The sequence below is a fragment of the Humulus lupulus genome, chromosome 7, assembly GCF_963169125.1.
Source record: "Humulus lupulus chromosome 7, drHumLupu1.1, whole genome shotgun sequence".
Taxonomy (NCBI): Eukaryota; Viridiplantae; Streptophyta; class Magnoliopsida; order Rosales; family Cannabaceae; genus Humulus; species Humulus lupulus.
The window spans coordinates 200,399,573-200,422,520 of record NC_084799.1 but is presented as its reverse complement, the minus strand read 5'-3'; the positions used below and the strand labels follow the sequence as shown (position 1 = coordinate 200,422,520).

Genomic DNA, 22,948 nt, shown 5'->3' with positions numbered 1-22,948 from the left:
TCTACAACTTATTATTTATTTTAAAAAGAAGGATTGTACTTGTACAACTTATTATTGAGACAACACTTACTAATAATACTTATTCATCACTCTAAAATACTTCCCCCAAGGAAAAAGAAAAAAGAAAAAAAAAAGTAGTTCTTAAATAAATGACAGTACATGAAAGCATTACCACTTTATTTGGCAACATTTTGAAATATTTACCCCAAAATTTTAACTAATGTTACATCACAAACTATGTACTTCTGCTTACTGCAATAACCGGTCTTCGGCTTCCTTGACCCAGTCGGCCAAAGATTCTGAACAACACACCAATACATAGCTCGATTAAACATATATATTTTTATATATTATAAATGTGAGTTTAACATAAATTGTTGGTTTTTATTTGATTTAGCGTTTTTTTTTATTATTGTCTAATACCGTCCCTTTTAAAGTCATCTAAATATAAGGTAAATAAAAATAATAATAGTCATTTAAATAAATAAATTGAAAATAAAAAATAATAATAATAAATGAGTCGTATTAATTTCTCATCACATATTTTAAAATTTTATTTTGAAGTATTTAAATTAATCTATCAATTATATTTTCAAAAATATACCTGAAAAATAGTTTTGTGCTTAAATTTTTTTTTTTCTTTTGTTAATAATTTTTTTTGTCATTTAATGTATTTTTTTATCCAAACATATATGTAATATTGATATAAGACATAAATATACATACTTCTTTATTTGTCGTTTACTTTTTTTATAATTAAAAATTATTTTAATTGCTCTAGTCAATAATTAAATAATATATTTATATATATACATTTTGATGGTTTTATTCTTTTTTAATCAAATAATTAAAATTTAATTAAATAAAAATTTTAAATTCATGGTTTTAATTTAGAATTTTGGAATATTTTATTATATTAAATATTTTTTCTAAAGTAAAATAAGGAAAAAATATTTAATTTTAAAACTAGAATCACCATATATAATATATAAATCAAAATATAAAAAAAAATCTAATTTATCATTTATATTTAAAAAGAAAATATATTATTTTTTTATTACTTAATTTAACTTATATAAATATATATTAAATGACTTGCAAATATATTTTTAGCAGAAAGTTTTTTTTTCTAAAAAGAAACTAAAAACAGAAAAATATATTTTAAGGGAAGGGACAAAATTATTTAAAACAGAATTACTAACCTTATGAATGACAAATATGGCTCGTTCATTTTCTCCCATATTTCGAATGGCACAGTCAAACCCTGCATGTGCAAATGTTTACTTTGCTATAAGAAACATTTACAGCATAGAAAAATAAGAAAAACAAATGTAATCATATAATAACGTTGTGCATATGAATATGTAGTGTTGGATTATGCATTGAAAATCATCCAATTTTCGAGGGTATCTAAGTATTTGTATTATAATAATTAAATTACATAGAAATGCAATCTGGTTTTTATAAAAATGGTTAATTCATTTCAAAGGGAGACTGTATACTTATACATATATATATATATATGTATATATAGGACAATTTTTCTATAGGGACTTCACTTTAAGCTTTACTGGTGAGACTCTCAGTGTTTCTCAACCCGTGAACAGTTTTCGGCGCGATTTTTTTATGACCGTGTATATTGTAGCTATTTAGAGCATCCTGCAAATTTTCAAAAAATTCAGAATAGTTTACAGTACCGAAAAAAATGTTCAAACATGTTGCTTTCCACGCGCATAAAAAAAATTAGTCACGCGTGCAACAACATGTTTGAACTTAGTTTTCAGTACTGTAAACTATTCGTAATTTTCTGAAAATTTGCAGAATGCTCTAAATAGCTACAATATACACGGTCATAAAAAAATCACGCAAAAAATTATTCACAGGTCAAGAACATTGAGAGCCCCATCAGTAGGGCTTAATGTGAAGTCTCTTCTGAAAATTTGCAGGATGCTCTAAATAGCTACAATATACACAGTCATAAAAAAATCGCGCCGAAAATTATTCACAGATCAAGAACACTGAGAGCCTCATTAATAGGGCTTAAATTGAAGCCTCTATAAAAAAATTATGCTATGTATATATTTCAAGGAGCTATTCTGAATGTGTAGTTCATTTGACCAATTTTGCACTAGCTATAGCTACACATGTAGAGTCATGCACCTAATTTTAAAATAAAAAATCAAATGAAATTTGCGTATGATATGAGACCAAATTGAATATTATATTAATCCAATGACTCCAGAAAAATTGAAACAAAGTCAACAACAACCAAGAATATTGTTTATTTAAAAATAATTGTAGGCAATAATAAGTTAATTATTCATGAGTTCTTATTGTTTAAACAATAATAATAAATCTAGATCTACCATAGTAAATTTATCAAATAGATGGCCACCCTTAATACATATATATTATGTAATTAATTTCAGGTAATTTTTTAGTCCTACTTATGACTGTTACTTTCCTAATATTTCAGTGGTTAATAGAGAATACATAAACAGTTTTATTGATCATCATAATAACTGAAGTCCCTTCCTATATATATTAAAATATCAATAATTAACACACTGATCAAATTATGAAGCCAAATATTAATTTAATTAAGTTTTGTTTGGTACCTTCACCAAGTTGATTATTGTCGCCCATAACAAGTGTAATTTTCTCATCCTCTATTCCTTTCACCTCACGCCTCTCGTTATAGATTGTACAGATTACAACCACCTGCACTCCACACAAAATCTCAATTTTATTTCAACACGTTAGATATTGTGCATATATTTAATTTATCACAAAGCTCATGCCTATATATAATACTAAAAGGGGTTTATATTTTTTTTGGACTCTGTGTTTTTTCTCATTACCTGTTTGGACTCTGTATTTTGACAAATTACTTTTTGGACTCTGTGTTTTGTAAAATGGTTAAAATAGAACCCTAAACCCGATTTTGGTCAATATTTTTCCAACTAAAATCACAAATAATTTACCAAACTAATAATTCAGAACAAAAATAAAATCATTCTGCTTAAAAACTGTGTTGTTATATTTAATTTTTCTCTTCATCAAAATTGAGTTTAGGGTTCTATTTTAATCATTTTATAAACACATAGGGTCCAAAAAATAATTTGTCAAAACACAAGGTCCAAACAGGTAATGAGACAAAACACAGGGTCCAAAAAAGTATAAACCCTACTAAAAGGAAACTAGGCTTCACTTTAACATTTACCGGTGGGGCTTTTCGGTGTTCTCGACCCATGAACAGTTTTCGGCGCGATTTTTTTTATGACTATGTATATTGTAGTTATTTAGAGCATTCTGTAAATTTTCAGAAAATTTCAAATAGTTTACAATACTGAAAACTAGGATCAAACATGTTGTTTTCCACACATGCATAAAAAAAATTAGTCACGCGTGCAACAAAATGTTTAAATCTAGTTTTCGGTACTGTAAACTATTCCGAATTTTATGAAAATCGTGCTGATGCTCTAAATAACTACAATATACACGGTGATAAAAAAGATTGCACTGAAAATTGATCAAAGGTCGAGAACACTGAGAGTGATACCGGTAGGGCTTAAAGTGAAGCCCCTATACAAAAATTGTACTATATATATAGAATTACGTGGTAATTAGATTTCATTTTACTGTATTGGTATGACACGACTTTATTTTCGGAACGTTGATAAGTTAAGATTCTATTTTTTTATGACGATGTTTATTATGGTTATAACAAACTTTCTATAAATTTTTTGAAAAATCTAAATAATTTATCATGCCAAAATAAACTTTAAATAAAAATTTGGATATTGCTAAATTATACACCCTAAGAAAATTTAAAATCGTGTTTTCAACCAAATAAATAATCAGATTTTTCTAAAAAAATTACAAAAGGTTTACTATAAATATGGTAAATATTGTAATCATGATATAACTAATTATCTGTTATTTTTTTCTGTTAAATATCAGTTAAGTTTGTTTCTTGGATTTAAAGAACTTAGCTAAGCTGTCCAAGTTCTAGAAGACCAATATATATATGTGAGGCTCAAGTTTCAGGATTAACACAAGAGATAAAACTAAGAAGAGGGCTCTGATTTCAGATTGAAGAGGTTTGCCAAGAAGTATTGTTACAGAAGGTTTCGGCTCAGAAGATTCGTAGGAGAGTTGAGTGAATCTTTGTATGAGTGTGTGAGGAAATCTTTGTACTGTGAGAGGTTCATTCTTGAGTGAAAAATCAGAGTGTTTTGAGAGTGATTAGCTTGGTGATCTACTAGTTTTCTTGTACATATAAGATTGGTGTATTCCGACCAATTATGAGCTTTTGTAATCTTGGTGAAACATTGTCAAAGATCAATAAAACCCTTGCGGAAAGCTGAATGTAGGCTAACTATTTTGGTTAGCCGAACCAGGATAAGTTTTGGTGTTCTTCTTCCTTATTACTCATAATTGTTTAACATATGTTTTTGGACTTAACATTGATAAACTACTTGTTCAATCTGAACTTAAAATTTCTGATAATATATTAAGTTTAGAACTGATATTTGTTTAGCTTTGATCTTCACCTTAAATTCTGATTTTCTTCCCTCAATAACTATAATGAACATCGTCGTAAAAAAAAACTCTTTTTACTAATATATATTTATATAAGATAGATCATGAAAGAAAGGAGTAATGAGTTATAGCTACCTTCTGATTGCTGGTTGGCCTTTGACTGCCATGACTTTCATCTATTATTTGGAAAAATAAAGTTTTATCGCTGCGAAGCTTAATAAAATCCTCAGACAAGTGATGAATGTTCCCTGTGAAAAAATTAATTCAATTAACTAATAATTAATAGTATTTCGTGGTATGTCAATTTATATATAATTATATAAATATATTTATAACATGACATAGAAATATACTAACAAAAGAACCAACTCAAGGAGGGAAATAAAATAGTTTAATTATATCGTCCAATATTATACATGCTGCATTTGAAGGCTGCGCGTGGATTATCTTATTACTAATAATAATCGTGTGGTACACCAAATATCAATATATATGGAAAATTATTGAATAGTCACCTATAGATGTATTTAGTGTTTCCAGTGAATAAGTTATAATTTTTTTTTTTACACAATGGTGTAAACATAGTTAGAGGGAACCTCTTATAAATTATCCGAATATTTTGAATAGTTTAGGAATCCGAAATCATGATTCACAAAGCATGTTGCAGGGCGTATAAATAATGAAACAAACACGCGTGCAACAAGTTGTTTGAATCTTATGTACCGAAAATTATACAATGTCATGTAAAAAAATATAAACTTGCAACTTATCTACGTACCGAAAATAGTAAAATACTAATAGGTAATGATAAAAACAATCACAACCACATATATGGTGGTAGATACATATATATGGTGTGGAAGTTGAGAAATAATAAACCCTTATTCCTTTACTCTCCCTCACCACATATATATTTATTTATTTGTTTAAGTGAATATCTCTGTTCTTAATATATAGTTACGAATATTAAACAAAAATGCATGCACAATTAATATATTATTTAGTAATTATGTAAGTATATGAGAGAGCTTAAAATCAGATCAAGACTTCCAAAATAAAATGCCAAATATGAACATAAGATATAACACTCCAATAAATAAAGACAAGAAAGATCTTTCTTATGCATAGTATATAAGAAAACAAAAATTATAATTATTTATATTAATAAAGACATAAATAAAGATTTTATTATTATTATAATTATTAGTATTATATATATAACTTCATATACATATATAATTATATAATTTGTATACAAATGGACCAACCGTCACTAAATGTGGAGGACTTGAAGGTGATCGGAGCTGCATGCCACTCGATGAGGAATACGCCGCCTGGAGCGACGAGCATAGGCTGGGGCCTTCCTTCCATTGGACCAGTACTTCGCGGATTTCCTAAATTATGTGAAGCTAGCTCCCTTCCAACTCCCCCCTAACTCACATCATCTGTTAGCAGGGTTGAAGTATCTATTCCTGAAGCAGGAATGGGAGGTCCCCACACTGGCGGACATCCTCTACTTCTTCTGCCTCAAAGCCAGCCCGGAGCAGCGGGGGCGAGGCGACGAGTTCTACTACCTGACTCATTTTCCAAATTCGGCTGCGGTCATCGAGCTGCTCAGCCACCCCAACGACTTTAAGGACTAGTTCTTTATGTCAACGGGGTTCCGCAACTGCGAACACCATTACATCAACCGTCCTCATAAGTACCTTCTACTCTTAGCTCATAAGTTGATTGCTGATTAGCTTCTTTCATTCGTTCCTGAATTAGAAACTATCATGCAGCCATTTTCGCGAGGACGTCCAAGTCAGTGACCCTTGGGGGTCAATATGAGACCTTGGCGGGGCTCCCCCCAAGTGAAAAGGATTATCGCCAGCTTGTGTCCGATGAGACGATGCTGGCGTGCAAGTTAATCTCCCCAGGCCAGACTTTGGCCTTGAGGAAACAACGAACCATCCCCGCTGCTCGCGAGATGGCGCCCATCCCCGAGGAGGAGGCCGTGGGCGAGGATGAGGACAAGGAGTATGAGGTGCCCCTCGTGCGGCGGAAATGGGCTCCGGAAGTCGCCCAGGAAGTAAATGTTGAGAGGGCCCAGTCCGGGGCAGCAGCCGGCCCCTCCGGCCAACGAAATCCTTATTTATTTAGGGATTTAGATAGGGCCACTGCAGACTTAAGGCTTGCTAGGTTTAATCCCGGCCAAATTGTTCACTGCCACCGAACAGACCCAGACCGCAACATAACTTTACTCCAGTGTGGTTACCAGCTCGTGCTATGTAATGAAATGGGTCGCCCTAGGGGAACGGTAGTAGTAGACAACACCCTAGCCTTTAGGTCTACCTTCTTTGAGGAGTATGCGACCAATCTTAGGTCGGGCCCTCCCTCCTGGAGGGTGTAGTAGCTCCAGGTCTTAGGCAGTACATAGAAGAGTCCAGTCCCGAGGCAGATCCGGACCCAGAGCCTCTTCTAGCTCGCGAAGTCGTTATCTTAGACTCCCCTGCTGAAGCTCCGGGGCCGGAGGTCGTGACCATAGATTCCTCCTCTAACTCGAAGGGTAGGACCCCTTTCAATACATACTTGAGCTCTGTTTTCTTTTTCTTTTTTATTGCACAAATATTTTTACCTGTATATTAATTGTTTGTCTTTGTTTCAACAGAGATGTCGCAGGCCGGGGATGACAACTTGCGGGCCATTTCCAAGGGGGAAATCCTCCCTTCGGGCCTTTGGTGAAGAGGCTCCAGTTGATGAAGAAGGCTGTTGGGACATCCTCTAAGTCCCCGGTTAAGGGGAAAAACCCAGGCCCTCCTACCACTGAAAAGGTGCCTCCACCCCCTACTGTCGTAGAGAAGATGGCTCCACCTCCATCGCGACCTACCGTCTCTGCTTGGGAAAAGGAGGCGGCCGCCGGGACCTTGCCAACTACGACCCCCGAGGTGCGCGTCCCGGTCAATCCCTGGGCCTTGGAGAAAATCCCCGATGTCTTTCGGGGGACGGTCTACGAGACCGCGAGCTACACCATGGACCACTATTACAACGCCGCCCCGAGGGACCTACGGGAGATCGAGACGAGGAGCCCTGAGAACGTGATGGAGTCTTCATTGGGGAGGACCCTCACGGTAAGTAAGCTCTACCATTCATTTGTTTTCATTTCCTTTATTTCTAAGGCATCTGCCTTACACATTTTTTCTTTCTCGCAGGCGGCTTTGGCTCTTCGCCGGAGCATCTCCCGATCTAGGGCCAGACTCGAGGAGATGAGGAGCGAGCACCAGACTCCCCTGGCTGCCCTTGCGACTGCCCAGAAACAGGAACAGGATGCCAAAGACGCCCTGGCGACCATGCAGGTTGAGCTGGACGCATCTCGACATAAGCTGCTGGAGGCCGAGTCCACCAAGGTTTCCCTGGATGCCGTGAGGGTGGAACTTGAAGAAGCTAAGGCTGCCCTTGCGGTGGAGAAGGTGACCTCCACCACCTCCCTGGAGAACATGATGTACCATTGCTGGACCTTCAACCCGGATGGTGACTTTTCCTTCTTGGGGACGGAAGCATGGGAGTCCTTCCTGGGGAAGTTCAAAGCTCGCCTCCAACAAGAGGCGCCCTCCGAGACCGGGGAAACCCTGGCTGCAACCGAGCAAGACGGCGAGGTGGTGACTTCAACAGAACGACCTGGCGGGGCCTAGGAATTTTCTCTTCCTCCTTTATCGTTTATTGATTTTTTGTAACTTTATGTGATGAGGTTTTTTAACCTTGAGACAATTGATTTCTTCAACTTTATTTTAAATTGATTTACATATTTTTGCCTCTATCTCATTTCTCTTCTATGCATTTGGTAATAATCTTAGTTATTGTTGGTGTTGTGATTGACATCCTATACTTTTCTAAGAAAAACATCTGTTAACCAACTTTAACCAACTTCTAAGAGTTAAGTCCTGGTTGTATCTAGTACATTAATTTGAAAACTTAGTTCGCGTTAATCTTTTATTAATATCTCGTGCTTTTTAAGAAAAAACATCGATCAATCAATTTGAATTAACTTCTAAGTTTTAGGACCTGATTATATCCAGGACGTTAATTTGAAAACTTAGTTCGCGTTAATCCTTTATTAATATCTCGTGCTTTTTAAGAAAAACATCGATCAATCAATTTGAATTAACTTCTAATTTTAAGACCTGGTTACATCCAAGACGTTAATTTGAAAACTTAGTTCGTGTTAATCCTTTATCGATATCTCGTGCTTTTTAAGAAAAACATCGATCCATCGATTTGAATTAACTTCTAAGATTTTAGGACGACCTGGTTATATCCAGGATACAACTTAGTTCGCGTTAATCCTTTATCGATATCTCATGCTTTTTAAGAAAAACATCGATCAACCAATTTGAATTAACTTCTTAGTTTTAGGACCTGGTTACATCCAGGACGCTAATTTGAAAACTTAGTTCGTGTTAATCCTTTATCGATATCTCATGCGTTTTAAGAAAAACATCGATCAATCAATTTGAATTAACTTCTAAGTTTTTTAGGACGACCTGGTTATATCTAGGATACAACTTAGTTCGCGTTAATCCTTTATCGATATCTCGTACACGATCAATCGATTTGAATTAACTTCTAAGTTTTTAGGACGACCTGGTTATATCCAGGATACAACTTAGTTCACGTTAATCCTTTATCGATATCTCGTGCTTTTTAAGAAAAACATCGATCAATCAATTTGAATTAACTTCTAAGTTTTTAGGATGATCTGGTTATATCCAGGACATATGCCCCCCAAGTAATTAGGAAAGGGTCTTTCGTGGTTACTTGACATTACACCCACAAACATACACAATAATGAAGAAAAGTTTAATTCTCATTACTTAATAAACAAAAGATGGCCTCTGACTAAGCCTTACAAAGGTATCACTGATAATATTTCTTCAAATGGATGGCGTTCCAAGTTCGTAGGACTGCTTCTCCATTAAGCCGAGCTAACTTGTAGGTTCCTTCTTTTGTGACCTCGGTTATTTGGTAAGGCCCTTCCCAGTTCGGTCCCAATACTCCGTCTTTGGGATCTTTACTAGCTAAGAAGACTCTTCTGAGGACGAGGTCGCCAACGTTAAAGGCACGTCTTCTCACCTTTGAGTTGAAATACCGAGTGATCTTTTGTTGATAATTTGCGAGATGCAGCTGTGAATCTTCTCATCTTTCATCAATCAAGTTGAGGGACACGCAGATTAATTCGTGATTGTGGTCCTGGTCAAATTCCTGGACTCTATGCGAAGCTACGTTTACTTTGACAGGAAGGACCGCCTCACTCCCAAAAGTCAGGGAGAAAGGAGTATGACCCATCAGCATTCGATGTGAGGTCCGGTATGCCCACAGTACCTGGGGGAGCTGTTCTAGCCAGACTCCCTTGGCTTCGTCCAGTCTTTTCTTAAGGCTTGCCTTTAGCGTCTTATTTACGGCCTCGACCTGCCCATTCGCCTGGGGATAGGCCACGGAGGAGAAATTTTTTACAATGCCGTGCCTCTCACAGAATTCGGTGAAGAGGTCGCTGTTGAACTGCGTTCCATTATCTGATACGATCTTCTTTGGCAGCCCAAATCGGCAGATAATGCTTTTGACCACAAAGTCGAGGACTCTTTTTGAAGTGATCGTTGCCAAGGGCTCTGCTTCTGCCCACTTGGTGAAGTAGTCGATGGCCACCACCGCATAATGGACCCCTCCCTTTCCAGTAGGAAGGGCGCCAACCAAGTCGATTCCCCAGACCGCGAATGGCCACAGGGACGAGATCATCTTCAACTCGACTAGGGGAGCTCGGGAAACGGTGGCGAATCCCTGGCATTTGTCACACTTTTTGACGTAGGAGATGGAGTCCTTTGACAGAGTGGGCCAGTAATATCCTTGCCTTAAGATCTTCAGGGCCAAGCTTTGCCCCCCAGTGTGATCTCCGTAAAAACCCTCGTGCACTTCCTGCAAAATGGTCTTCGCTTCGCCTGGCAGGACGCATCGTAGGAGAGGTAAGGAATGTCCACAGCGGTATAATATCCCATCTACCACTATGTATCTTGGAGCTTGGTAAAGTACCCGCCTTGCGTCATTTTTCTCCTCAGGTAACTTTCCTGCTGTGAGATATTCGAGGATGGGGGTCATCCAGGTCGGTCTGGCATCGCTCATCTCGACCTCCGCCCCGACTTCCTCTATACTCGGTTTCTCCAAGAACTCTATCGGCACCAACCCGAGAGTCTCCGTCTCTCCAGAGGTAGTGAGCTTTGCGAGTGCGTCCGTGTTGGCATTCTGCTCCCGAGGTATCTGCTCGATTGAGCCCTGCTCAAATGTAGACAGCTCGACTTTTACCTTGGCCAGGTAAACAGCCATCTTGGTTCCCTGTGCTTGGTATTCACCTAGCACTTGGTTTACCACGAACTGGGAATCGCTGTAACACTGAACGGAACTGGCCTTCAGCTCCTGGGCCACCCTTAGCCTGGCCAGTAAAGCTTCGTATTCAACCTCGTTGTTGGATGACTTGAATCCGAATCTCAACGCCGAGTGGAATCTATGTCCTTTTGGGGATATCAGAATGATTCCAGCCTCGGAGTCGTTCTCGTTAGATGAGCCATCTATGAAGACCCTCCACGAGGCCTAGACTAAGGAGGCCTGGGGTGAATCTTCCACAGGATCTTCTTGGAATCCTGTGCACTCTGCCACAAAATTAGCCAGGGCCTGGCTTTTTAATGCAGTTCGCGGTGTGTACAAAATATCGAACTGACTGAGCTCAATAGCCCACCTTAATAGACGTCCCAATGCTTCAGGTTTTTGCAAAACCTGCCTTAAAGGTTGATCGGTTATGACATGTATGAGTGGGACTGGAAATACGGCCTGAGCTTTTGGGAGGCCGTAATGAGACAGAAAGCCATCTTTTCCATTAGCGGATACCGGGACTCAGCTCCGAGAAGCCTCTTGCTGATGTAATAGACTGGCTTCTGAGACCGGTTTTCTTCTTGGACTAATACGACACTAGCTGCATCTTCTGTGACGGCTAGGTAAAGGAAAAGAGGCTCTCCTGCCGTTGGTTTGGACAATACGGGCGGCTCAGCTAAATGTGCTTTCAGGTCGAGGAAGGCACGCTTGCATTCCTCGGTCCACTCGAACTTCTTATTTCCCCGGAGCAGGTTGTAGAATGGAAGACACCTGTCGGTAGATTTAGAGATAAACCGATTAAGGGCCGCCACCCTTCCTGTCTGGCCTTGAACGTCCTTTCGCGACCGAGGTAAAGGTAGCTCGAGCAACGACCTGACCTTATCGAGGTTTGCTTCGATTCCTCGGGTATTGACGATGAAACCTAGGAATTTTCCAGATGCGACCCCGAAAGTGCACTTCTGCAGGTTAAGCCTCATGCCGTATTCTCTCAATATCTTAAAGCATTCCTCTAGGTTGGAAACATGGTTATCGACAGTTTTTCACTTGACCAGCATGTCATCAACGTACACTTCCATGTTCTTCCCGATCTGGTTAGCAAACATCCGGTTGACCAACCTCTGGTATGTAGCCCTGGTGTTTTTCAGCCCGAATGGCATGACCTTGTAACAATAAACGTTAGTTGGGGTCATGAAGCTAGTGTGCTCCTGGTCCGCTAGATTCATGGTGATCTGATTAAAGCCCAAATATGCGTTCATAAAGGACATGAGCTCGTGCCCCATCGTGGAGTCTACCAATTGGTCGATCCTTGGCAAGGGGAAACAGTCTTTGGGGCAAGCTTTGTTTAGATTGGAGAAGTCGATGCAGATCTGCCATTTCCCGTTGGGCTTCGGGACCAACACAGGATTGGCGACCCAGACCGGGAACTTAGCTTTGCGGATAAAGCCGCATTTTAACAACCGGGCTACTTCCTCTTCTAGGGCTTCAGCTCGGGTTGTTCCTAGGCGCCTCTGTTTCTGGGATTTCGCAGGCACGCTTTTATCCAAATGGAGGGTGTGCATGATGACGCTCGGACTGATCCCCACCATGTCCTCATGAGACCATGCAAACACATCTAGGTTCTCCTGCAGAAACTTAATCAGCTCCGCCTTCCTCTCCCCACATAGATTTACCATCCGCGAGGGATTCTGTGGATCGATATTTACCTCCTCGAGCTCTTCGATAGCTTGGAGCTCAGATTTATCCTCGCCTATTCTGGGGTCCATATCATCACTTAAGATGATATTTTCTCCTTCGGCATTCTGAGGTTTTTCAATCTCAGGATTAGGCACGAGTTCCTGAGATTCCTCATTTCCACCTTGGACGGTCATCATTAACTGCCCGGGTTTTAATTTTCCCTTCATAGAAATGTTGTAGCATTCCCTGGCAGCAAGTTGATCGCCATGGACCGTGCATATCCCCGTGGAAGAGGGGAATTTTAGCGCGAGGTGGCGGATGGAGGTAACGGCTTCAAACGCTATTAATGTAGGTTGACCCAAAATGGCATTGTACGCGGCAGGACAATCGATGACCACAAACTCAAGGAGTTTCGAGACTGTCCGAGGTCCCTCTCCCAAGGTGATCACCATCTCGATCGTTCCTATTACCGCTGATCCTTCTCCAGAGAATCCGTAAAGCATCATGAAGGTGGCTTTCAGGTCGGTGACAGACAAACCCATATTTTCCAACAAGGACCGGAACAGTAGGTTTACCGAGCTCCCATTATCGACCAGCACTCTCCTAACCCTCCGATTAGCGAGCTGCACGGCTACGACCAGAGGGTCGTTATGAGGGAACTGGACGTGGCTGGCATCTTCTTCAGTAAATATGATTGGTTGCCTCTCCAATCGTTGCTGCTTCGGTAGATGCTGCTCAGGGACGAACTCCACTCCATTATGAGCCATAAGCTCGTTGACGTATCTCTTTTGGGCACTTCTGCTGGTGCCAGCCAGATGGGGACCTCCAGAGATTGTGGAAACCTCTCCTCCTATCATGGGAGGTGGGACGTCCTGATCTACACGAGACCCGGGCTGACTGACGGGGACTTCAAGAGCTGGATGGCCTCCGGGAAATCTATTCCGCGCATACTGAGCCAAGGGTCCGGCTCTAATGAGAGTTTCGATCTCATCCTTCAAGTGCCTACAATCATCGGTATTGTGGGCAATGTCGTTGTGGAACCGACAAAACTTGGAAGGGTCTCGCTTACCCTTCTGGTGCTTTAACGGTCCCAACTTCTTCCAGGGAAGTCGAGCAGAATTTTCTAGGAAGATGTTCTCCCTAAAGATGGTGAGCTCGGTATAAGTCGCGTAGAACGGCTTGAATTTTTCTACAGACTTGTTCTCCTTTGAGCCGTGCTGGTTTCCCTCGCTGCTCCCCTTTCTCTTGCCTCCAACAAACTAGTTATTCTGTATAACAGTCTGGGTCGCTGTCACGACCTCCGTTCCCACTCCAGCGGGCTGTTCAGGGGCCTGGCTGGTTCCTGCGGCTGAGGCTCGCGCCTCCTCCAGGTTGATCCATCCCTGGGCCCTATTTAGGAATTCATTTACGGTGCTGACTCCCTTCCTTTGTATCTCTTCCCAGAGTCCTCCACCGACGAGGATCCCAGTTCTCAAAGCCATGAGCTTAGAGCTGTCATCTGCGTCTCTGGCCCCGAGCAGCGACATTCGCGAATCTGCTAAGGTAAACCCTCAAAGGCTCGTCGGGTTGCTGCCTTACGTTTGTCAGGGTATTGGCCTTGAAGCGGGCAGCCTGGGAAGATCGGAATGCTCTCTTGAAGTCAGCAGAGAAAGTTTTCCATGAGCTGATTGATTGCTTCTTACTCTGTTTAAACCATTGTCTGGCCGGCCCAGTCAAGGTGGAAGGAAATATTAGACATCTCAGCTCGGGACCAATGTTGTGGGCCACCATTAGGGTATTGAACATGCCCAGATTATCTGATGGGTCCCCGTCTCCGTTGAACTTGGACAAGTGAGGCATACGGAAACCAAGTGGATACGCCGTTGCTGCTATGCTGGGGGTGAAGAGCTCAAGTTCGTCCCCTGAATCATATTCATCTTTTCCTTTTTCTGATAGGAGCTTCCTCATCAACTCCTCCATCTGAGCCAGACGCTCAAGGGTTTTGTCCTGACTTCCTTGTTTGTTCCGGGGCTGTTCAACAGCTCCGGATCCCTTGTGCACGTTTGGCGGGTTATTGTCCCTCCTATCATGAGATAGGTTATATGGGACGTTCTCACTGTCACGTACTTTAGACAGGTCTTCCCTTTGGCGAGCGCGGCTGCCGTTTCCAACTGGGTCTCCCCTCTGAGTGTTTAGGCGATCTCAGAGGTCGCCCCTTGATGCGGCCTGAGGACTGCGCCGAGCTCAAGCGTTGGCGCAGGTCTCCGCCGGAGAGGTCACTTCAACGGCTTCAGATCCAATAGCTTCCATTTGAGAAGCTCGGGGCCCGCCGCTGAGGACGGGGATCCGGGACTTCTCTAGGCGCCCGGCTACGATGGGAAGGTCCGGCAGAAGGAGGATTTTTCCTGCTGCTCCCATGAGCCGGAATGTCTCGGACTGGTCGAGGAGGAGACGGGTATCTTATTGGTGAAGGAGGATGCCTGACCGGAGATGCGATCCTAGTCCCGTCAGGGCGGATCAAGTTAGGTCGCGGCCGCTCCGCTCTACCATCCTCTACGTCCTGCGCCCGACGGTCTGAGTGGGGCACAGGACGGCTGGCCGGGGCGGGCTGTCGTTGTGAGCCCTCCCTAGATCTCTTTCACGAGCTCCCTCGAGCCCTCCTGGGCGCACTCGAGGGCGGAAGTGAGCTGGGAGTTGAGGTCTGAACTGACCGGATGTACTGTTGCTCGGCCCTAGGAAGTTCCTCAAAAGTGGTTTCCCGGTGGTGCGATGTGGGAGTAGAGTTTGATGTCGGGGTTCTGACCGACCGACTGGGCCTGGACCGATTACCCTAGCGGGACTTATGAGTCTATCCTTGCCTCTTTCCGACGTTAGCGTCGGTTGTAAGAGGGGGTAGTCGGGCCAAAACCTCTTGAATCTGCTGGTTAGCTTTCACCAGCTGACTCCTCAACTGAGCATTTTCCATTTCCACCGCCGTGTAAAAATCTGGGTTCAGATTGGGCGGCCGGGGAGCCGAACTTCTAGTGTCATCTTGGCCTATTAGCTACTTTCCCGGCCGCTGGTGAACCTCAGGGTTCTGATCATCGGAAATGGCGGCATGATGGGCCTCCTGCCCATCACGTTGGTCCGCCTCGTTACCATGTCTTCAGCGAGTGACTACCATGGTTGGGTATTTGCGATAGCACCAATCTAACAGCCTCTAAATGAAAGCACCAAACAGTTGACGCGGTTCTTCGGCAACATATAATTAATAGAATAAAGAGTGGGATTATTGCTAAATAATGAACCGTAATAGATGAATGATCTCAAAGTAAAATGATAACATAGATACTTTTTTAGGTGGTTCAAAGGTTAAAATCCTTCTAGTCCACCAGCCAATATTATTGCTATCCTTATGATATTCTTTATAGGGTATTTCTTTACAAAATAGGATCCAACCCTTTGCAACTCCTAGGGTCTCCATATTTATAGGGAGAGGGCACCTGGGGGTTGGCAAGGGAGGTCATCCCGTGACCTTCTTACCCATCATGTCACTTCTGTGACATTCATGATTAATTCCTAAAACCTGACAACAAAGTGTGGTCTAATCAATAGGTAAGGGCGATAATGGGCCGCACAGCCCAACCCAGTCATGGGTGCCTGAACACGCACGTTTATGCTGCTTGTCCGAGAATTCAGGGATGGACCAGACACATGATGTCTGATGTATGCACATTTACATTGCGTGATTGACTTTATAAGGGGTCAGAGGTGCCAACCCAAGCTCGTATCTCGAGCTTGATGTAGTCTCAGCTCGTGGTGTCCATACTTCTGACTCGACTCCTTAGTAATCCCATTAAGACCTAGATTACCTCAAGCTAAAGAGGTAGGACCTTGTAACAGCAGCTCCGGGGACATGACATCCATGTGGCTGATATAATTATGCATTTTCTCAACTCGCTAATAGCCCGTGGATATTTAGGGCGTACACTTATCTATATAAATAAATAAATTAGAATTAATTAGATCACCTCATATTATTATGTTGCAGAGGAGGTCCCTTGTAAAAATGCGTTGTTTGAAGCTTTTGTCACTAGAAATTAGTGCCATTTCCTGGAAGTGTTGCTTGAAAAGAGAGATGAGAATTACAAGATGATATTGCTGGCTTAGGATTGAAAGAGATCACTAGTGCAACAAAGCTGTTCATCTGGGTGGCCATCTTTTCTATACTTTGATGGGTAATTAAGACTATGAATAAGTAGTATCTCCTGTGTCTATTAAAACATCTTTATAATTAAATACCCTATTTATAGGCGTCTCTGGTTTTGGATGATCTAAAAGAGTGATTAATAGTGATATAATTATCGGAGACAGTGTGAAAGAAAGAAATTTCCTCGATGGGATTTAAGTGTTTTTTAATTAATTAATTATTTATAATTAGGAGGTTAAGTATCCATGTATGCATGAATGAATGTATTGGATCAAGAGCCATGTAAATTATTAATTAAAGAATATAGAGATGAAACGTCCACCTCAAGCCTAACACAGTCAGTATTACGTGAAGAAGTCCACCATAATCTTTTTAATTCGAACCAAATTAATAATAATAATATTAAGAGAGTCAATCATCCAACTTAGCACCAAACACATATACAAAATATAATAAAGGGTGGGTTTTATTATATGATAACCCTAAATTTACATCATCGTACGTGGGATAGCCTGTAATGTCTAACTCTACCACATAATCTATATATATAGGGGAATTCTCCTATAGGGGCTTCACTTTAAGCTCTAACGGTGGGGCTCTCAGTATTCTCGACCTTTGAACAGTTTTCGGCGCGATTTTTTTTTATGACCGTGTATATTCTAGCTATTTAGAGCATCAGCGAGATTTTCAGAAAATTCCGAATAGTTTACGGTACTGAAAACTTGGTTCAAACATGTTGTTGCACGCGTGACTAATTTTTTTTATTTGCGTGGAAAGCAACATGTTTGAATATAGTTTTCAGTACTGTAAACTATTCGGAATTTTCTAAAAATTTGCAGGATGTTAAAATGTCTACAATATACACGGTCATAAAAAAAAGTCGCGTCGAAAACTGTTCACTGGTCGAGAAACACTGAGAGCCCTATAGAAGAATTGTCCTATATATAAATAATATTTTGGTTTAATTTTTCATTTAATATGTTTGTCATTCTTTTATATATAATATGATTTATTTATTTGAAATTTTTATGAGAATGATACAAATTTAATAAAATTTATTAATAAATTCTATAAATAAAACTAAGCAAACGTCCATCCTAAATTGTTTGTCTAGTGTATAAATATATAGATATATATATATTGCCATGCCACGGATGAAGGGAAATAATAACAAAAAAGAAAAATTAATCTACCAAAATAGTGAGAGCTTAATCAAAGACATTTTTTCAAGACTACCAAAATAAAATGTCAAATATGAACATAAGATCTAGCTAACATTTCAATATTGAATATAAAGAAAACAAAGATAATTATCATATATATAAGATATTATTATTATTATTATTATTATTATTATTATAATAGGAACCACACACCAATAAACTTCACATAATAGACAATAATTAGGTGTACATGCACAAACCATTATTAAATTCTGGAAATCTATAGTTATGATCGGGTTCACGTGTGAAGCTCCTCGCCGTTATGGCAATCATCTTATTTTGAGCTCTGCCACCACAAAATTAAACAAATAAACAAATAAATTTAGTATATCCAGCTAACTAAATTAATAATATATTTCATAAATAAATTTGATCAATAAGTTGAAGTACCACCTATTTTTATTATGTTGTAGTCCTTTGTAGAAGAAATGCATTTTTTGAAGCTTTTGTCCGTTGAAATTACTACCACTTCGCAGAATCACAATGCCTTGACCACTTATTTTGTCAGCAATTTAGTATAGAATATGAATTATTCAATATATATATATATATATATAAGTTTTAATACATGAATGTGTTGTGTTATTTTTACATTGTTATCATATATATATATATATATGTATGTATTTATATAAATGTAGGCGAGGAAAGAGAGATCGAGATAAGACTTACCAGATGAAATTGTTGGCTTAGGATATAAAGAAACTAATGAAACAAGAGTTTTCATGCGAGTGGCCATCTTTTCTATTCTCTGAAGGCTTTATCTTGTGTCTATCAAAACATCATTATAATAAAATGCTATATATTTATAGGCGTCCAGTTATTAGGATAGACAAAACTCCACAAACCTACCATAATGATACCCCTCTACTCCTTTTATTGTTTATTTGGATTTTTGAGGAGGATATTTGCCACTCTATTTATTAAAAAAAATTGAAATCTATTATTTTTAAAATTTTATTCTTGACACTTTTTTTCAATATATATATATATCTGACAATATTTAATTCCTTTTCTTGTCTTAATTTCAACAACTTTCAGGAGCATAATAAAGTTCTATTTTTTGTTTCTTAAGTCTCAATTTCTAAAGCTGTCATTACCATTATTATTTTAGATTTCTGAAGTCTCAATTGAATATTTATATATTTTAGATGATAATATATATGTTCAGGGTTAGAAAGGCCATTTAAGGTGGATCAGAGGTTATTTTTGTAAGAAAAATTAAAATAGATATATAGTTATTATTATAGAGTATATGAAAATCATTTTTATAAATCACTTAGAAGTTAGAACAGTAGAAAGAACACAGAGATCGATGTTCACATTAGAAGAAGGATAATAAATTCATTAATTTTTTTTTAATTTACATAATTCAAAAACTACTATGAAAAATAATTTATTCTTCAGTTGATTTTTGTTTGACAATTTATAATTAACTATGATAAAATTGTGCACCAACTGAAGATTATTATTTATTTTAGGGAAAAAGGCGGCGAAAGTAGCAAACGTTTTTAATTTTCTTGTGATCCAATCTTTTCTTTTTTGTTGGAAAAATATTCAGTGTACACTTTCGTGTGATTCCGTTGGTAGTTACTGATGTAAGTTTGTTTCATAATGACTGTTTTAAAAAAGATTTTAAATAAATAAAACAGCATTTTTAAAAATCAGGGTATTATTTAAAAGACAATAACGGGTTGAGTTACTGTACATTGTACATGTGTACAATATAAAACTGAGTTTCAGCGAGTACCAATGCAACAAATAAACTGGACATTGGATATTTTTCCTATAAAAATGAAAAAAAAAATTAAATAATAAATCATAAGAAAATTAAAATATTTGATATTTTTGCCGCATTTTCACTAATATTTTAATAGAACTAATATTTAAGTATATAAATAGCAGAGAAATACTAAGCGGTACCATTAGTGCCTAATAATACATAAGAGTAGTTTACTATTATTGGTGCAATCGAATATCAGAATCTACACAATTTAAATTTATAACTAATATATAATATTACTAATTATTTGTAGAGAAGCACTTTATATGGTGTTTGACACCTAAACGGTTAAATATCAACACTATGGAATAGGCTTTGTAAGTCAACGACCAAATTTATTATCATTAATTTGAATGGTTAGATAGATTTTTTTTTCACCGCCTTTTACTCTAATTAATAGGATTATTAATAAAAAAAAATTAAATATGGTTGTTATAGAATTTATTGAGGTTTCCACCTTCGGCAAGCCTATTATCATACAAGCATGGTGTCATATATATTTTGTTTTTTCTGTATTTTTTTATTTTATTTTTAATATATTTTGGGGGTCAAGAAATAAGAGTGCTGAATTAAATGGATGCATGTGCTGCTTAAAGATATTTTGGCCTCCTTAGCTCTCCCATTATTTGACTAATAATGATTTATTTAATCGAACTAGATAATTAGATGATTGAAAAATATATAAAGATATTGTAGTCTAAATTTTGTTGAAACAAACTTTGAATATAATAGGGTAAATACTTATTTGATATCCTATATTTTATCGAAATACATATTTTATTTTATACTAATGATTATTTGGTGGTTAACCCAAATTTTAAATATGACCAAATTACCTTTCTTTTTAATCATTTATTTAAAAAAATTTAACTTTTCTTATTTTAAAAATATTTTTTGAATTAATAATAAACCAAAACAAAAAAAAATGTTTTTATAAAACAAACAATTAAAAGTAATCACAAATAAAAAATTAAATCTTACCCCTAAACATAAACTCAAAAATTAAAATCAACACATTAAACTTAAAAGCCAAAATTAAACTAAATTCAAACAAAATAGTTTAATTACACAACTTAAAAAAATTATTAGGTTCTTAGTTTACTTTAATTAATTTCAAAATATTTGTTTTAGTTTTTTTTTAAATAAAACTTTTAACTAAAATTAAAAATGTTTATGGTTATTTAATTTATTAAAATAGATTTATTCAATTTTTTTATTTTAAAATTAATTTATAATATTTTTTATTTAAAAATTTATTTCTAATTACTTTTTCATTATTAATTTATAAAAAAAAAAATTTTGTTTTATTAATCAGAAATTATTTTTAAATCATTTTAAAATAACAAAAACAAAAGAAGACCAAATAAATAATTGAAAGGAAGGCGAAATCGTCATATTTCAATATTGACTAGATTCGATCAGAGAATACTAAAATAGTACGAATTGCAAATAAAGAATACTGAATGATCATTATTATAAACATAGGCTATAAAGTATGTATTTCGATAAAACAAAGGATATAAAATAAGTATTTAACCAACATAATATAAAGTATGGAAAAATTATTAATTAGATATTATGGCCGATTACCTAGCACAATTAAAAAACATAAAACTTCATTGTTAAGTCTTCTTAAATATTTGCAGGGTTTTCTAATGTGGCAGGTAGGTTTAACTCATACATATAAATGCGACACACACGTATAACATGTTCTCTTTGTTCCTTATGCTGAGTTTTCTCATCATTATTATTAATTATTGTAGTTGTTACTATTATTATTTTCAGTAGGATCAACTCAACAAACAAGATGCTGCATTCACACTTGTTTGTGTTAAGCAATTAATTATAGTGTCACATATATTTAGAGTTTCTATAAAAATATTTATTGATTAGCTTAGGCACTAAAATTCTTGCGCCTTACAATTATATGTTCTACATAAAGATCAAGAATGACCCTTTGATCAAATTAAGAAATCAAAGAAAAATAACATTTTTCACCATCTCAAATCAAGAATGATCATTTGATAGAAATTTTTAGGAGAGTGCCCTCGCTTCATATTTTAATTGGGGATATATAACCATTTGATGCCCTATTTTTTATCGAAATACAGACTTGGTACCTTATATTTTTAATAATACTTATCTGGTACCCTATAATTTAAAATTATTTATATTTGGTACCCTAAACTCAAATTTAAACAATAAAAATTTGTCAATATGACCAAACTGCCTTCAATTATATGTAATTAAATAATTAAATTTCAGTTTGAAGCTCATATAATGGATGATAATTTGATCATATTGATAAAATGTAAGTACAGGATACCAAATATGTACGATTTCAAATTACAGGGTACCATAAGAACATTATTGAAAACATAGGGTAGTAGATATGTATTTCGATAAAATATAGGATACCAAATGAGTATTTGCCCTCTAATTGGTCAAAAAATGGTATTTTCTTCTTCCACTTTCACTTCTCTATTTCATTTCTTCTCTCATACATCTTCCCTTCCTCATCACTTTCTTCCATTTTATCTATGCTTCTCTTCAGATCGATTTTCTCGAACACTTCTATTTCCCAAAATGGAAATTGTGGATATGAATCTTTCCTCGTATTTCCTTTACTATGTCTTTAATTCCAGGTTGACTAAATCAACTTTTGGGATATAAGCTCCTCCTGTGATCAATCTTTGGAGAAAACCTACAAATGGTACCTGAAAGAAAACTCTGTGATGCTTAAGTCAGTTTCCTCTCTTTATTTTAACAGAGTAACAATCTAGAAAAGACTACAAAAAACCCTTCGCTCAATGATAAAAGTCAGTTGTCACTACTACAATCTGGACATCAGGCATCGGTCATGGTAGGTCGATTCTACAAAAATCGACTTAACATGTGTTCATAAGTCGGTACTCAGGAAACTGACCTATCATGTTAGTCAAAGAGAAGCATGGCGGGTCAGTTTTTAAGGAATCGACCTACAATGCATACATGATAGGTCGTTTTCCCGCAAACTGACTTACCATGCTTGTCGAAGACATGCTAGGTCGGTGTACACAGAACCGACCTTCCATGTGATTTAAAGATAAACATGGTAGTTCGGTATGCATAGAACCGGCCTACCATGCTATTTTATAATATATTTTTAAAGTATATTAATTA

The 22,948-nt window shown here is 37.4% G+C and overlaps 1 protein-coding gene across 1 annotated transcript; it reads right to left on the bottom strand.

Annotated features, from left to right (window-relative positions):
• On the bottom strand, positions 1-18,819 carry LOC133790121 (uncharacterized). Its single transcript, XM_062227671.1, has 7 exons — positions 18,676-18,819; positions 18,397-18,490; positions 18,204-18,289; positions 4,681-4,793; positions 2,619-2,721; positions 1,203-1,264; positions 1-299 (listed from the first exon to the last, which is right to left on the bottom strand). The coding sequence occupies exons 1-7, from the start codon at positions 18,740-18,742 to the stop codon at positions 201-203; spliced, it is 624 nt and encodes a 207-aa protein (XP_062083655.1). The 5' UTR covers positions 18,743-18,819; the 3' UTR covers positions 1-200.
• Between the last annotated feature and the right edge of the window lie 4,129 nt (positions 18,820-22,948).

Bases quoted from the DNA above. Each gene is read 5' to 3' on its own strand.
- LOC133790121 (XM_062227671.1), bottom strand. From the start codon at position 18,742: ATGGCCACTCGCATGAAAACTCTTGTTTCATTAGTTTCTTTATATCCT. The intron at 18,491-18,675 runs GTAAGTCTTATC...TAAGTGGTCAAG, and splicing joins TAAGCCAACAATTTCATCTG to GCATTGTGATTCTGCGAAGT. The intron at 1,265-2,618 runs GTACCAAACAAA...TTGCACATGCAG, and splicing joins CAATAATCAACTTGGTGAAG to GGTTTGACTGTGCCATTCGA.